The sequence below is a fragment of the Mastigoproctus giganteus genome, chromosome 6 (genome assembly GCF_048544385.1).
Source record: "Mastigoproctus giganteus isolate SK-2022 chromosome 6, ASM4854438v1, whole genome shotgun sequence".
NCBI classification, from domain to species: domain Eukaryota; kingdom Metazoa; phylum Arthropoda; class Arachnida; order Uropygi; family Thelyphonidae; genus Mastigoproctus; species Mastigoproctus giganteus.
In genome coordinates, this window is record NC_143580.1 from 77,152,948 (window position 1) to 77,171,807 (window position 18,860).

At 36.3% G+C, this 18,860-nt stretch overlaps 1 protein-coding gene across 3 annotated transcripts in view; it reads right to left on the reverse strand.

Annotated features, from left to right (window-relative positions):
* The window catches only part of LOC150084420 (NPC intracellular cholesterol transporter 1-like), a 466,919-nt gene that overhangs the window by 165,796 nt on the left and 282,263 nt on the right, over nucleotides 1-18,860 (reverse strand). For all 3 annotated transcript variants that reach the window (XM_090376058.1, XM_090376057.1, XM_090376056.1), the window contains 2 exons: nucleotides 16,427-16,614; nucleotides 134-255 (listed from right to left, as the gene is read on the reverse strand). In XM_090376058.1, the coding sequence (XP_090232184.1) occupies nucleotides 134-255; nucleotides 16,427-16,614 (310 nt within the window). The remainder of the gene's footprint in view (nucleotides 1-133; nucleotides 256-16,426; nucleotides 16,615-18,860) is intronic.

The window sequence follows — 18,860 nt, forward strand, 5'->3', positions numbered from 1 at the left end:
GACAATTCTTTTATTCTTTAAAAATTACAATTAAAAAAAATCAGCATTACAGCATATAAAATTAAAAATGTTCTGCAGAACAGAAGAACATAATAGCGCAATAAAGGGGAGAAATCTGCAATGTCTGACTTACATGAAACATAAGTAGCTGATGGGCAGTGCATCATATCAAGCTCATGATAACAGCAAGTTTCACTGTTTAGAAAATCAAGGTAAGTATCCAGCCACCCAATGGGTTTCAGAGCAACGTATGTTCTAAAGTAAAAAAAAAAAAAAAAAAAAAAAAAAGTAAAAATTTATAAAATCACAGGGTAACAGATCATAACTACATAAATATAAATTAGTTAAAGTAAAGGTAGGATATTTATGTAAAAATTATGTCAAAAATAGTTTCATATTTTATGCATTTATAATAGTAACATCCAAATTCAACTGACAATTACAGCAGTGATTTTTATATATTTATTCTAGGATTAAAAAAAAAAAAAAAATCAGAATTATATACACAACTAATCAGAACTAAAAAACTTGTCCCTTATTAGATCATCACAAGCCACTTTATAGCTAAATATATTAATGATATCATATCTGATATTGATGTGGCTAGAAAGATTATATTGAAAGATTATAAAGATTATATAGATTATATTGATTATATTGATTATATTGAAATATAATTATATTGATGTGGCTAGAAAGATTCAGGAATAACTTTATTAAGTAAATTAAAGTTGAAACTGCCAATCACTTAACTATACTCAACACCCCCCCATGCCACAAACAATTTAAAGAAAAAATATTGTGATTTTAAATGTTTCTCACCAACCAATAATAAAATAAAACACGGAAACTAGAATTTTGAAAACTATGTTTACTACTATATATTTAAAATAACTTGACAACTAAAAAGGATAAAATACATAAAATATATATATATATATATATATCGAATAAAATACATTAAAATACCAGGTTAAAAGCGATAAAACCAACCGTAGCTTTTGAAGGCTCCTGCCTTCTTCCAATAATTTTCACAAGTAAAAATAAGAAAAAATTAATATATATGAAGTATTTATATACAAAAACCATTTTTTTTTTGAAAAAATTGATGTCCTCTACATCTATGTATCACCGTATTATTCCTCTTAAGTGGCTAGCTGCGTGCGGTCATTATTTTGGTGAGAGGTTTTTCATGTTTTCAGGCAGAAATTCTGCCATACCTTTTGCAGGGTGCTATGCCACAGTGCTCCTCTGGGTGAGTGTATGCCCTTGATATCTATTCTGGAATTAATTCTGACTACAGATAATTGCATAATTAACATAATCCATTAAAAAAAGGTCAAGCATTGCAAGCAGAATTCAAGAAAATTAATTTTCAAGAAATAAAAAAAATGAAATTTGGGTACTTGTCAGGTGACTTGCAATTTTTCGTTTCGGAGTCAGGATGCCATCACTAGCAGGTTAAGATTATGAAGGAGTTCTTGAATCTTCATGGCAAAGGATAAGTTATAATATAATGTTCATCCTAGGATGATCATTATAAGGATCCCTCCCAGTGTGGTGTAAAGACACATGGCAATAGAGTGCAAAGATTCAATCTGAATGCATATTGTGATGACAGCTGCATACAACTATGTGACACACAAGGTGGTTTGTTAGCATTACATGTAAACTTTAGATTGAAGAATACGAAAGGCACTCAAAACAAAGATGCACGATGGTGAATCCAGTGAACTTTTCTCTGGGGGGGGGGAAATACCGTATTTCCCCATGTATAAGACGCACCTTAATTTTGGGGCCCGAAATTTGAAAAAAAAATATATTATATAAAGTTATTGAACTCAAGTTTTATTCATCATAAAATTCATACAACTCCTCATCACTGTCAAAACTCCCATCCATTAGCTTGTCCTCATCTGTGTCTGATGATGAATCACTGTCTTCATATATTGCTTCGTCCTCGGTTCCATCTATGGCATTTGAAATGCCACACTTCTTAAATGACTTGACAATGATCTCAATCTTATTATCCCAGGATATTTTCATCGGTACAAACTTTTCCTGTAGTTGGTTTCTTCACTTTTGCTGCTGGTGTCAAATTGTCCCAAGAAGACTTCTTTCATTGGGTCCATTCGTCTCTCATGGCAGCTTTGAAGGGTTTGTTTAATGCTGACATCAAGTGGTTGGAGCTGGGATGTCAAGCCTCCAGGTATGACGGTAAGTTTTGTTTTTTTGCTCTGCAGCAATCTTTTTTGTGTTTTTTGTTATGTGTGCCCTGAACTGATCAAGCACCAATAGGACAGGTTTGCGTAAGAGCCCACCTGATCTCCTGCTCCAAACTTTCTCAAACCAGATCTGCATCCCATCCTGATCCATCCAACCCTTGTCATGAACGTGGACAATCATTTCTCCAGGAATGTCTTCTTTTGGCATTGTTTTGCGTTTGAAAATCAGCATAGGAGGCAGCTTGGTTCCGTTGGCACAACAAGCTAGAACAACTGTATAATGGCTCTTTTCATGTCAACTTGTATTCACAGTTACAGTTTTAACCCCCTTCTTATCAACAGTTCTGTTACTTGGGACATCAAACTGAAGGGGGACTTCGTCCATATTTGCAATCAGTCCCAACTTAAACTGATGTGTCTTCCGACATTGAATGACAAAACGATGAAATTCAAGGACCTTCTGCTCATAACTTTCAGGCATCTTTTGGGCAAGTCTGGTGCATGTACGCATGCTTAGCCATTCTGTTTCATGAACCTGAAGCACCAATTGTGTCCTCCTTTGAAATCAGTAACTTCTTTTTCATCAGCAATTCTTCTTGCCTCATGCTGAACCATCTTTGTGGATACAGGAATTCCAATTGCCCTTTGCTCTTCAATTCCCTCTCTAAATCAGGCCATTTTGCTGACTTGCATCTCATGGCCTTCTTCTGAGTTGGCGTTTTCAGTAGGGTTTCTTCTTCCCATAGCCAGTCTCGGAGGACCAAACTTACGTTCAACAGCACGATTTCCATTCACTTTTGCAAACTGGATCACTTTTAACTTGAATTCAACACTGGACGAAAATCTTTCTTGAGCCATTTCTGGTCAGAACGTGGCAAAACGTAACCTAATATAACGGTAACAAGTGCTAAGCAATGAGTGCAAAGATAACAAGCACAAAAAAGCGGGAAATGTAAGTAAAAAAATATACAACCACTGTATAAGACGCACCCAGTTTTTAGACTCCAAATTTTTCGAAAAGGGTGCGTCTTATACATGGGGAAATACAGTACTCTCCAAAGTATTCTTTGAAAGGATACTTTTCTCTAGAAAGAAAAAAAAAAACCTTCAAACGTATCTTTTCTGATGAGGCATACCCCTTGAGCACCATAGTCTAACTTAGCATGATAAGTGCATGGTTACAAATGGACCAATTAAGGGAAGTAAGAAAATGTGGGATGCTAATGCCATTTATGCATTTGACCATAACTGGCAAATATGTTTATGAAAGGTCAAATCACTTTCAGATTATATCCTTCAGTTAGCTGAAAGCTAACTGAAGGATACACCATTCAACTACCATTCGTAACTAGCCGCCATTGTTATACGATACGTTATATCCCGAACCAGACAGTGTTAGCTTAGTATAGTATAGTATATTATATAATATTGTCAATTAATCAGTAAAATCTATAAATCTTGTTAAATTTCATTGTCAATTAAATTGTACTTTTTAACAAAATACATATAACGACTTAGATTTTACAAACATAACATTATTAATTAATACAACTTGATATGGAAGTTATATAACGAACTCAGAGAAAATACTTGATAGTGAAAAAAAAATATATTGAGTTATAACTGCGTTGAGATAAGTTTAGGGTTATAATTTTGTACTGAAATTGAATTGAAACCATGACTCAGACCAGAGAAGCAAAGCAAAAGGCTCAAGCTAATGGGAGTGCTGTGGCTCAGGGAAGAACTGAGGGGGCAGTTGCCTCCGAATCACATCCTTTTAAAATGCACTGCTTGCTTGATGTTTGTGGAGCAATCAGGTATGGGACATGATATTGCCATGGGGATGTCTTTGTGTGTGTGCACAATGTAAGGAGCGTAAGGAAATCAGGCAACAACTCAGCATTGTTATGGGCCTATATGAGAGCTTGAAGGACAGGGGGGATGCCCTCAACGGATCTAAATTGAGGGGGCCCATCAAGCTCTCAGCTGCCCAAGTCAATGCCAGAGCTTGCACTTGATAATCACGCAACACCGAAGGCAGAATGAGCTGGTACTTGCAGGAACCAGTAGTTGTTGGTGACTCTATTATCAGGGAAATGGGGAACATGCTATGTAAAAAGGATAGGTGGAACAGGACCATGGTATGTCTGCCAGGGGCAAAGGTTGATGATGTTATAGAGCGGATATCATCTTTTAAGGGCACAAAAGGTGATATTGTCGTACACGTTGGCACTAATGATATTAAAAGTAGGAGACCGGCGGAATTACTTAACAAGTACAGGTCACTGTTGAATAAAAGACGTGAATTAGGGTTGAATTTGAAAGTGTCTGCAATTCTCCCCAGACACAATAGGAGGGAGTATATGATGAGAGCCTTGTTGATAAATTCGGCCCTGGAAAGATTGTGCAAATCTCAAGGGGTAGAATTTTTTTCAGCCTGGTCTGTACTTGTTACCAGGAGAGACTGCTTCTACAGGGATGGGATACATGGTGGCAGTTTCTTAAATAGAAAGGGTGCAAGAATATTTGCTGATACTATCGAGGCAGCGTTAGGAGGGTCCGAAAACTTCTAGCTTGGGGGATACAAGGACTAATAGATTAACAGTAGCGACTGGAAGATGTGAAAGTGATTCTTGCATTGCTTCTATTGGAATGAGCAGCAGCCTGGAAAACAAGATGCAGGATATTTCAGAGGCTGCTGGGAGTCATTGCGGTACAAGTAAACACATGGGTTGTGTTAGAGTAGCTAAGAATAAGAACGGGTGCATGTATACTTGCGTGTACACCAATGCTAGGAGTTTGGTAAATAAATTTTATGAATTTGAGGAATTTCCCAAAACATCAAAGGCAGATATTGTTGGTATATCAGAGACGTGGTGTCACACAGATATAAGGAATGCAGAACTGGAATTTGGGGAGTACAATGTGTACAGAAAGGATAGAGAGGACAGGAAGGGAGGAGGGGTTATGCTATTAGTTAAGAAAACAAATTCCAAGGAAGTGAAGCCAGTCAACATCGCTGGACAGTGTAGTGTCTAGTTAGTTTGGGGTGACATAAGCATTAGAAGGTCAAAATTGAGAGTAGGAGTGTGCCATAGGCCTAATGATTTTGATGAGTATAATAAAAAACTTTACGGGGAAATAGAGTGAGCCAGTAAATCAGTGAGTCTTATGGGGGATTTTAATTTCCCAGATATTGACTGGAATTTGTGGGTTGGTCACTCACACACCAGCAAGGCTTTTGTGGATTTATTCGATAATTGTTTTCTACATCAGCATGTTTGGGAGGCAACTAGAGGGAGGAATACTCTTGATTTGATTATCAGCAGTGATTCTTCATGCATTAAGAATCTGCAGATAAATGAACCACTAGGTGGCAGTGATCACAGTGTGCTGAAGTGGGATTTACTCAAAGAGGTAACTACCATCAGGGGTAAAAGGAAGGGTTTTTGCTTTAGTAAAGGTGACTACGATGGCCTGAGACAGTATTTAAATTCTATACAGTAGGACCAACTGATGACGTTACCAACAGCAAATTCAAAATGGGAAGCATTCAAAGAATTTATCTTTGAAGCCACTAGGCTTTACATACCGACTAAGAAATTTTGTTCAAAGTTTAGGCCTAAATGGATATCAGATGAACTAATGAGACATATGGCAGAGAAGAAAAATGCATGGGATACATATAAATTAATGGGTGACATGGAAGCCTATGATAGATATAAGCTGGTCTGTAACCAAGTCACAAAAGAGATTAGGCAGGCAAAGGTAGATTATGAGAAATCCTTGGCAAAGGATGCAAAGAAAAACAGAAAAGAGTTCTTTACCTGTGTAAACTCTAGAAGGAAAGGGATGAATCAGATTGGTCCACTGGATATTGATGGTTGATGATCCTGCTCAGGTGGCTAACAAACTAAACAAGTATTTTGCATTTACATTCACACGAGGAGTTATTCAGGAAGAGGAATGCCAGAGGTGAAGTAAACTCTGGCAGTGAGCTAGATGATTTTGAAATAACTGAGAGGAAAGTGGAGGAGAAATTATTGAAGATAAACATAAAGGCACCCAGGGTGAATGGGATCTATCCAGTTATATTAATGGAGGAAGCAAAGGAAGTAAGCAAACCCTTAGCCATAATTATGAGAGCTTCTTTGGGCTCAGGGGAGGTACTCATGGACTGGAGACGTGCAAATGTGACCCCAATTCACAAAGGAGGATCAAAGGCTGACAAAAGCAATTATAGACCTGTGAGTTTAACTTCTGTTCCAGGAAAATTAATGGAGGCACTGGTTAAAGAAGCATAGTTTTGTTAAGGGGAAGTCTTGCCTGACCAATTTGATTGGATACTATGATGCAGTCAGAAAAGAACCGGATGCAGGTAATAACTTTGATATTATATATTTGGACCTCAGAAAGGCTTTTGATACTGTTGCACATGGAAGACTGCTGCACAAATTGGATCAGTGTGGCATTGGAGGAAAATTGCAGCTATGGATAAAGGGATGGTTAAGGGGCAGAAGGCAGAGTGGTAATCAATGGACACTGCTCATTGTTGGCTAATGTTATTAGTGGAGTCCAGTATTGGACTCCACTAATAACAGGGTTCAGTATTGGATTCAGTATTGGTATTGGATATATATAGGGTTCAATAACAGGGTTCAGTATTGGATCCACTGTTGTTTTCTGTATTTATAAATGATATTGATGATGGTATATCAAGCTTAATGTCCAAGTTTGCAGATGATACAAAGGTTGGCAGGGTTGTTAAGGACACTACTGACAGTATGCTGCTGCAACAGGATCTGGAAAGGTTGAGCAGATGGGCTGAGAGCTGGCAAATGAAGTTTAACATTGACAAATGTAAAGTAAGACATATGGGAAACAGTAACCCCAGAGTAACATATCAACTCTGTGGTACTACACTGAGAGTGGTAGAGAATGAAAAGGACATGGGGGTAATTGTGCAGGCAGATATGAAGTTCTCTGAGCAGTGCAGATGGGTTGCAAGAGTAGCTCATGGTGTCTTGTCAATGATATACAGGAATTTTTCTAGCAGGAATAAAGAGGTGATTATGCCCTTGTATTAGGGAATGGTCAGGCCACACCTTGAGTACTGTACAGGTATGGAGGCCCCATTTGAAGAAGGTTGTAGAGCTGCTGGAATGAATACTGAGAAGGGCAACAAGATTAGTGAATGGAATAAAGGGTTGCTCTTACCAAGAAAGGCTTAAGTTTTGCAAATTACAGTGTTAGAAGACTAGGCACCGGAGTGGTGATCTGATAGAGGTGTATACAGCGTTGAATGGTTTGAGCATGCTCAATGCTGATGGGATTCTTCCTCTTGTTCAGAATAATCACCTGAGAGAGCATAAATTCAAATTGAAGAGACATATGTAGGATAGATGTGCGGAAATTTGCCTTTAGTCAGCGTGTAGTTGGTTGGTGGAACAGACTTCCATCGCTTGTTGTGGAAGTTGATAGCCTAAATAAATATAAGACTCAGCTGGACAGGTATTTCAAACGAACTGAGGGTTTTTTTTTTTTTTTGGCTGATGCTACATAAGTTTGCATTCTTTCATCATATGCCTCTACTAATGCTAACTATGTTGAGCTCTGGATTAGGATGAAGATTCTGCTTATTACAGAAGACAGTTTTTTGTAATAATGATCGCTATCCACTGTCCAAAATGTCCACTTACTGTGGTGATCAATAGCTTACTGATATTGCCTTTTCAATTACTTGCACGAGTGGGAAAAGACTGTGAAAGATATAAACATAAAAGAAACTGGTAGCAATTCATGGAAGCTAGTATTCAATGCAGTTGATCCTGAAACAAAGAGCACTAAATGTAAAAAAAAAAAAATAACCTAGGGAAATTCTTTCCTCTCCATGGAGGGAGAGAGAGAGAGAGGGAGAGAGAGAGAGAGAGAGAGAGAGAGAAGATCGTGCCTATAATTGAAATGTCTAGTCTAATAAAAAGGAGTGCTATGTTCCCTCACATCTGAGTTATAGAAATTCTTTTAAAAAAAAACCCAAACTTCGGCTCATATAACTGCTTTTAATGCCAAAACATTGAAAAGACTGATACCAATTGTTCTGACTCAAGAAAGGCATTAGTAGAGGCATACAAGGCAAGAAAGCAAGCTTATGCAGCATCAGCCAAAAAAAAAAAAAAAAAACCTCCCATTTCACTCCTCCATTCGTTCCAAATGCCTGTCCACCTCAGCCTTAAATTTATTTAGGCTATCAACTTCCACAACAAAAGATGGAAGCCTGTTCCACAAATCAACTACTAGCTGGCTAAAGGCAAATTTCCACACATCTATTCTGCAATTATCTTTTCTTAATTTGAAACTGTGCCCCCTCAGGTTCTTAGTCTGAGCAAAAGGAAGAATCCCATCAGCATTCAGCTTGCTCAACCCAATCAAGGCCTTATATATACTTCAATCAGTTCACCTCACAGGTGCCTACTCTCCAGATGCTGCAATTTGCAGAACTTAAGCCTTTCTTGGTAAGAGCACCCCTTTGTTCCCCTCACCAATCTTGTTACCCTCCTTTGTACTTGTTCTAGCAACTCTACATCCTTCCTAAAATTAGGCGTCCAGACCTATACACAGTACTCTAGGTGTGGCCTGAGCATTGCCTTGTATAATGGGATAATCACCTCCCTGTCACTGCTAGCAAAAGTTCTATATATCATTGAACAAGACTCCATGACCTGCCCTGGCAGCCCATCCGCACTGCTTCGCGAACTTCATATTTGACTGTACAATTATCCCCAGGTCTTTTTTACTTTCCACTTCCCTGGGTGTAGTACCAAACAGTTGGCATGTTTCTCTTTGGTTATTGCTACCCATATGCAGTACTTTGCATTTGTCAATGTTAAACTTCAGTTGCCACTTCTCAGCCCATTTTCCCAACTCATCTAGATCCAGTTGGAGTAGCATACTGTCTTTTCTGTCATTAACAACCCTGCATCTGCAAACTTGGACATTAAACCCGATATACCTTCATCAATATCATTGATAAATATACAAAACAACAATGGGCACAACACTGAAACCTGGGGAACTCCACCAATAACATTTGTCCATGAAAAGCAATGTCATTGATTACCACTCTCTGTCGTTTCCCACTCAACCATCCCTTTATCCATTGTAGCAACTTAATCTCAATGCCATACCTCTCCAATTTATACAGCAGTTTTTCATGAGCAACAGTATCAAAAGCTTTCCTGAAATCCAAGTATATGATATAAAAATTATTTTTGGCATTCAGTTCCTTTCTGACGACATCATAGTATCCAATCAAATCCAATCAGACAAGACCGCCCTTTAACAAACCCATGCTGTGTCTTAACTATTACTGCAGTCTTGTCTAGATGATCCTGCAATGCTTCTTTAACCAGTGACTACATTATTTTCCCAGGAACACAAGTTAAACTGACAGGCCTATAGTTACTTGTGTCACCTTTTGAACCTCCCTTGTGAATTGGTGATACATTTGCACACTTCCAGTCCATGGGGACCTCCCCCAAGTCCAAGGAAGCTCTCATAATTATGGCTAAATGTTTGCTTACTTCCTTTGCTGCCTCCTTTAATATAACTGGATAGATCCCATCCATCCCAGGTGCCTTCCTTATGTTTAACTTCAACAATTTCTCCTCCACTTTGCTCTTAGTCATTACAAAATCACTTAGCCCCCTGTTAGCGTTTGATAAACTTCTGGCACTCATTGAATAACCCCTCATTGCATAACTCCTCGTGTGAATATAGATGCAAAATACTCATTCAGTTTATCAGCTACCTGAGCATGATTATCAATAGTCAACTCATCTATGTTAAGTGGTCCAATCTGATTCATTCCTTTCCTTCTGGAGTTTACATAAGTAAAGAACCCTTTGCTGATTTTCTTTGCATCCTTTGACAAAGATTTCTCGTAATATGCCTTCACCTGCCCCTAACTCCTTTGTGACTTGATCACAGACTAGTTTATATCTGCATAGGCTTCTGTGTATATCTTAGTTGCAATGAAAAGCCTCCAAAATTAAGTCCCTGAAGGCTTCCCATTTAGAATTCAACGTTGGTAACATCATCAGTTGATCCCACTGTAAAAACTGTCTGAGACCTCTGTAGCCACCTTTACGAAAGCAAAAGCCCTTCCCTTTAGTCTTGATGGTAGTTACATCTTTAAGTAATTTCCACATCAGTACATTGTGATCATGTCACACAGTGGTTAACATGTCACACATTATACTCATCAGATTCATTAGGCCTATAACACACACCTACTCTCATTTTACCTTTCCCAGTGCTTATTTCACACCAACCAGACTCATCACTGCATTGTTCACCAACATCAATTGGATGCACTTCCTTAGATTTTATGTGTTTCTTAACTAAGAGCATAACCCCTCCTCCCTTCCTGTCTTGTCTATCCTTTCTGTACACATTATACTACCCAAATTCCAATTCTGCACTGCTTATACCTGTGTGACACCATGTCTCTGATATCCCAACAATATCTGCCTTTGATGTATTGACTAGCACACTTCGAGCTCATCAAATTTATTAACTATACTCATAGCATTGGTGTACATGCAAGTATACATGCACCTGTTCCTACTCTTAGTTACCACAACACAGCCCATGTATTTACTTGTTCCACTATGATTTCCAACAGTCCTAGAAATCTCCATTACTGTGCTCATTCTAATAGAAGCAGTGCAAGAATCACTTTTGCCTCTGCCTGTGGCCACTGTTAACCTTTTAGTCTGTGTCAGGATATCTGTTTAAAATCTATATAGGTGGGCAAAAGTGGACCAGCACCTTTGAAAGCTACATTTGTGTTTTTATGAAAAAAGTTCGTTTCCAAGTACCTATAATATGCGAATGGTAACCATCTGTTCCAGAACTTTAAAGAAACATCCATGTAAAGCCATGGGCTGGTGGGTGGCTCTGTGGTTCCTTTCCTGGCCTCACAAAGGCTAGGACATTCACTTTATCCCAGGTTCCACAAATCAAGGATTTATGGAATCTGGGATAAAGTGAAATACTTGGTTCAAGAAATACTTGGTTATATAAATGTATGATCCAAAGCTGTTATCAAAAGATGCCCACAAAGATGGTAGCTTCTCCTCAAATAGGATACTATTATCTATTCTATCTTCCATTACCTGTCTTCTGTTACCTTTAAATATGTATCATATAAGCAAAAGCAAACTGATTTGTACTCAAAACAGGAGCCTGGAGTCAAGGTTCTGAAAAAAAATTTGGTAATTCCACTGGATAAGTTTTTCCAACATTAAAGTTTGGTGGGTCTATCATTTGACTTTCAGTGGGCTAATAGCTTAACTCTTGATTCTGATTTATCTTTCATGGGGAAGTATGGGCATTGGCATGTGACCAATGCCCTTCCTCATCAAAAATTCCACGATTGATTATCAATTGCCTCTTTCACTCCATCCATTTGTTCTTGACTTACAAGTGACAGTACCAATTTTTAAAGCTTTCCTTTGCTACTTTATTTTGATAATATCAGTGTACCAGGAAGTAACAACTGACCAAGTTTTTTGTACTGGCTTGTGAAAATTCAATGAGTAGCAGTAGCATGCAATTGAAATGAATGATTTTTTATTGGGAACAGCTATTTCAGTTTGTGTTCTGATGGAACCCTGAAGCTTTCTGAGCATACATAATTTTACTGTTAGCTATTGACAGTTTTCTCACTTCCTGGTATAACATGTTCATCTCTACATTGTATTTCTGGATTTTGTTTTCATCTCCACCACTGTGCTCAAGAGTATGCATGGTGCACTCCCTGACAGTTGCCATAAATGGCATTTGTGGTTGAACATGCCTTTTTTTCTCATGAGTTTGGTACCATAAAAGTATAGGTATTCAAATTTCTGACAATAAAAACATCATAAAGGCTTTGGCATGCATGGCTTTGATGTGAAATGTAGGTATCCAGTTGTAAATGAGTTAGTGATATTGGAGATTTAGAAGTAAGGAGATTTCTGGTGGTTGGAACTAGATTCCTATCCCTATGCACAAATATTTTCTTAGATACAATCACATCTTAGAGCAAATTTTTTTATAGTGAAACACTGCGATGGATCGGGGGGGGGGGGGTGATCAGATGAATTGAACATATTTAAGGTTTCCTACCAATCCCTTTACACCATTCTGTATGAAAAAATGGATATTTTCTAACAAGTTTTCCAATGTTTGTATGCATGGCCAAGAATCTAGATTCAAGAGCAATTCTCATGTGATTAATATAATAAGCAAATAGTAATAATTCATAATTTATATTTTTAATACATTGATAACATGAGTTAATAAAAAAAAGTATCCACTTCATATGTGCAACCCACAGACATTTGTTTTCTGCATATCCACCATATGCAAGAAACTTGCCGCCATTGTTATAAACATTTTTCATAATTTTTTGCCATTTTATTTACTTAATTGTCATATTAATTTATTTTCTAAAAGTAGCTTTATAGTCCTAGTCTTGCTCCATAGTTTATTTCAAATTTACTACAGATTTTGTAGATTACTACTTAATATATGCAGAACCTTTATCCGTTCGACACTTGACGCCATTTTTATAGTACTTTAGATCGTACAGCATAGCGCATATCTCAAACTTGAAGTGTAATACGTATCACTGCACTTAGGAATCTGTTAGCTTAGTGTAGTGTTGTAAATTGATCAATTAAATTTATTAATCTTGTTAATTTCATTGTCAATCAATTAAATTGAATTTAAATGAAAATCATGCTCCAGACCAGAGCAGCAAAGCAACAGGCACAAAGTAGTGGGAGTATTGTGACTCAGGGGAGAACTGAAGGTGTGATTCTCCAATATATAACAGTTTAAAAAAATGCGCAACTTGTGAAATGTATGTGGACCTTTCTAGAACAGGACATAATCCAGCCAAGGAGAATGTGTGCGTGTTAGGTGCAGAGTTAGGTTCGAGAGTGTGAAGAAATTAGGCAACAACTCGGCATTCTGATAGGATGAGAGTTTGAGTAGTAGGGTAGATGCTCTTGAAGAAATTAAAATGGGAAACCCTAAGACTCAGCTGCCCAACTCAAAGTCAGGGCTCACTCTTGTACAACAGGCAACACAATGGCAATCTTCAAGGCTGAAAAAAGTTATTGCTGGTGACTCAATTGTCAGGGAAACAGGAAATACATTGTGCAAAAAGAATAGGTGGAACAGAAACAGGGTATGTCTGCCAGGGGCAAAGGCTGATGACATTGTACAGCAGATATCTTTTAAGGCACAAAAGGTGATAACCACTGGCACTAATGACATTAAGAGTAGGAGATCTGCGAACTTACTTAACAAGTACAAGTCAATGTTGCAAAACATTTGTGAGTTAGGGTTAAAATTCAAAGTGTCTGCATTTCTGTACAGGCATGATAGGAGGGAGTATATGATAAGAGCCTTGTCAAACAATTTGCCCCTGGAGAGACTGCGCAAGGCTCATAGGATAGAATTTTTCTCAGTGTGGTCTGTGCTTGTTAACAGGAGCGACTGCTTTTACAGGGATAGGATACACTTAAATAGAAAGAGTGCAAGAATATTTGCTGATGCTATTGAGGCAGAGTTAAGTGGGTCGGAAAACTGCTAGCTTGGGGAGATTCACAGACTAATAGATTAAAGGCAGCCGCATGCAGAGGTGAAAGTGATTCTTGCACTGCTTCTATTGGAATGAGCAGCAGCCTGGAAAGTAAAGTGCTGGTGAGTTACCTTGGAGCAAGTAAATACATGGGCCGTATCAGGGTAACTAAGAGTAAGAACAGGTGCATGTATACTTGCATGTACACTAATGCTAAGAGTATAGTAAATAAATTTGACGAAGTTAAAGTGGTGGTTAAGATATCAAAGGCTGATATTGTTTGGATATCAGACACATGGTGTCACACAGATATAAGGAATGCAGAATTGGAATTTGGGGAGTACAATGTGTACAGAAAGGATAGGAAGGGAGGAGGAATCATACTGTTAGTTAGGAAACACAGAATACAAGGCAGTGCATCCAGCTGACAGTGGTGGACAGTGCAACGTTCAGTCAGCTTGGTGTGACATAAGCACTGGAAAAGCAAAATGAGGGTAGGATTGTGTTATAGGCTTAATGACTCTGACAACTGTACAAAGAAATAAAGTGTGTCAGTAAATCAGAATGTCTTATAATGGTGGATTTTAACTTTTCAGATATTGACTGGAAATTGTGGGTTGGACACTCATACTCTAGCAAGACTTTTATTGATTTACCGGATGATTGTTTTCTACACCAGCATGTTCGAGAGGCAACCAGAGGGGTAATATCCTTGATCTGATTATCAGTAGTAATTATCCATGCATTAAGAATTTATTTACAGATAAAGATGGCAGTGAGCACAGTATACTGATGTGGAATTTCTTAAAGATATAACTGCCATCAGTGGTAGAGGGTAGGGCATTTGCAGTATTAGTTACTTTAGTTGATTCATGGATAATGAAGTTGTTTCTAAGATGGATAAGTTCATGCTCTTTCTGCAGATGGAAAGTCTCCAGAACAGTATCAAAAAAAAAAAAAAAGAACCACAGAGAAACATTCTTTTCTCATATTAAGTTCAGATAAATTTAATGAATAATATAACTAAAACTGGAAATAACAGGAATGTTGAAAATTATGGGGTAAAAATAACATGGAGCTCAGAACATCACGATCATCACCACCCAAATTTGCATTCCAGTACAACATAAAAAAAACTGATAAAATATCAGTTAAAACTGATAAACTAATGCTAATGCTAATGCAAATGCAATGGTCTAAAGGAACCAAAATCATTTCAACTTGAATCAATTTAGCAATAGCTCATAAAAAGATACCTAGTATTTTTCTGATAACTGTCTCTCTCTATTAAGCCTTTCTTGTGTTTAAATATGTGATCTGCTGTAACTGCAAATTAACCTTGAAAGCTATTTGAGGGAATGTAACATATCCTTAAATAAGCTAATAATAACTAATATTGTTAATTATAATACAGTGAATGGCAATTCCAACCAATTCTAAAGAATTTTTCTTTAACTTTTTTTTATTTGAAACAGATGCTGTCACTTTCTCTCTCTCTCTCTCTCTCTCTCTCTCTCTCTCTCTCTCTCTCTCTCTCTCTCTCTCTTAAAAATAAATTTGTCTTATTTTTGCAATGCAGTCCTCCAACCACCATTTTACTTTTTTTGAAGGAATAAAAGAACAGACAACTTTTTATAAATTCAAAAATTAACTGCTTTCAAAAGTGAAAGGTACTTATTTTAAAATGATCAACACTAAAAAAATCTGATGTTGTGATTTACCATCTTAAAATTCAGAGAACAGCACTATTTCTGTGTTTTTTATAAACACAAACACATTAAAAAAAACTATTTATCATGAAACAAGTAAATGCCATAATTAGTATAAATTCTAAGCAAGGTGCAATACCTGGTACATAAAGACACCTCAATATTCATATAAAATTAAACCATAAAATAAGAAAGAGCAAAGTGACATGCACTTTCAGTGCACAAGGAGACACTGAAGCACAAAGTGCCACTTTCCGATAAAAATAACCAGGGAACTGGTTATTTTCACACATGCACCACATTTTCAAGGGGCATTTGGCACTTGTGAACTCTTAAAATGATAGTATTTCAGCCATAAAATGTCCTTATACGATCCTGAACACAAAGAGAAGTAACAAACCAACTCAAATCATAAGAAATGACATGGCAACTGCCTTCTATAGATTAAATAGTGAAATGTAACAAATAAAATATAAATTCAGATGCTGGCCCAGCCAAACGACAGGCCTAAACCAAATGCAAATATGCAAACATTATACAAATTTATAATAAACAGAATTAGCATAAATAAATCAAATTCAAATAAATTAGCTCTAACCAAATGACATAATAAATTAAAACAATGAAGAAAGCAAGGGATGGTCATGAGCATTCAAACTGAAGAAAAACAGAACAGAACAGCATAGAAATCAAAGGAAATCCAATGGACTGTGTAATATCCTTATTAAAAGTAATTTTGTTATAATTATCAATATGGTTAAACATGTTTTTTATATGATGTGCATTTCTTTACTGTGTTTTTAAAAAATGACATATTGTAAAGTTACTGTTAAACTGATTCTTAGAACATCACTCACCTATTTTTCATTGTTGCAGCATATCTTAAGTAAGATTCAAATGAATCTCCATCACACTCAATATGTGTAGAACATATTCTATTAGTGTTGTTGCTGTAATCATAGCCATCTGTTATAACAAAGTATAAAGGTGGTCCAACATTCAAGTACTTATGTAAGTACTGGAAGTACTTCAGCATATAGGAATCCTAAAACAGATATTTTAAGTTTTACATGAAAATAACAACTTTTTTTTTTTTTTTTTTCAAACTAATATATATTTTTGGCAACAACAGCACAGAAATGGGACCTCATTCAAAGATACGCAATATCAGTTTCAGAAAATATTTACCAATAGCATCAGTCCCAAACAATTTTTTATGCATCTTGCTTTCAATCAGTTCAAAGCAAGTTCTCCGGGATTTTTTAGCCTACATAATATGCAGATTGCCAGTGAACACACGCATGCATGAATTTTTTTATTATTATTATTTTTTGTTATTTGGTTTTTAGGAGCATTAGCAACTAAGGCCATATTGCTCCGAGAATATGGAGTGGTTATTCCCTGACCTTTCTGCATCCTCCGTATTTGGTGGTTACGGGCTCAAACCCCGGTCTAATCAAGAAGCGTGTGCTACGTACTGCTGCTCATTCCCACCTGGCTATGGAGGGGAAAAAAAATTTTTTTTTTAAAAATTAAAAAAAAAAATTTAAAAAAAAAAAAAAAAAACACCACAGGAACCGATATACCTTGTGATGTGCATAACTGACTAAGCAATCAATGTGCCAAAACTGATAATGAGTGGATGATTTAAGCATCTTTTGTAAACTTTTAAAACTTCCTTGTCCATACAGACAAGAGTTTTAAAAGGAGCATATAACTTCAAAAGCTTCTCATGATTTTTAATGTGTTTAGCACTTTTATATTCACCTGTATTTTATTTTAAATGTCATCGCATTATATTTTTTAAAATATAATGTACTGGTTGATTTTATTTTCATCGAATTTATTCAATATTGTAAACAGAATGGGGAATTTACACTCAGAGTTTTCAATCATTGGGGGTTTTATTTATTATATATATATATATATATATATTTTTTTTTTTTTTTTTTGGTAATGTTCATTTGATTTATGGTGAGCTCTAAGTAATTTCCTACCTAGTGGCAGGCCCTGTGGAGTAAGTTTTTTCATAGAATTTTGTGAAAATGAAAACTTTGGAAATTAATTTTTTTAAATTTTTAATTTGTCCTTATTCTGACTTAACTGTCCAACATTACAATAAAACTGTCAAAAATCAAATCAAAATTTTGTTTAAAAAACATTGGTTTATTTATTTTTTTTTTTTAAACTTAAATCAGATAAAGGGGTGCAAAACAGGTGCAATCCACTTTTAAAAGCTATTTTTGTGCTATCATGTATTACAAACTGTCTCCTCAATAACTTAAACCCAGGCAAGTGATGGCAGTGTTTACTGAAATATTCCATGCAATTCATACATTAATGGACACATTGCTTGAAATAACTTTGAAACACACACACACACACACACACACACACACACACACACACACACACACACACACACACACACACACACCATTAATCTGCAGAGTCATACAAATATAACCAGTTGTGGACGTAAGACTGGTAACATTTGCATTTTTGCCTATCAGTGCAAAACAGTCTTATCAAAGTTTCAATTTTAGATTTCTATACTCATTCTCTCTCTCATTCCCTCCCTTCTGTGAACTCGATTAAATAAATTCAACCACATACACACACAAAAAAAAAAAACAAAAAACTTAAATACATGAAGTACTAAAGTACATCATGTATTTAAGAAGGTAAAGGCAAAGGAATAAAAACATTAAAAATCATGAGAAGCTTTTGAAAATGTTGCCAGCACATAAAATATATACATAAATATTAGTTTCTTAGCCATTCATCAAAGATGAAAGTACACTATCTAGAAGACCGACTCATTCTGGAGGGCCTAGGAACTTACACTGAAATGAATATTACAAAAATAAATAGCACTACACTGCAAGCATTCCAAAACTTACATATACATTACAAAAATTTTACTACTTGAAGATTACATATACATGTCCCACTTATGGATGAACCTTAATTTAAATATAGGAGAGTAGGAAGCAAATGAAAACAAAAAATTATCTACAGTTGGGCACGCAGCAGTGATTTTTGAAGAATCTTGCCAACAATACTAGAATGAGACACTATCAGTTACAAACAAACACACAGATTTCATTATGGGGAAAAATCTATTCAGTGTTTTGGTTCTGTTATGTAATAGATACAGAGAACATCTGGATCTAGTATCTAGTATTTTTCTGAGACTTTGATGGCAATTTTATCCCAAACTGATGGAAGCAAAGGAATTGAAGTATACATTTTAGTAAAGATCTTTGGAGAATCAAGAACAATTAATTA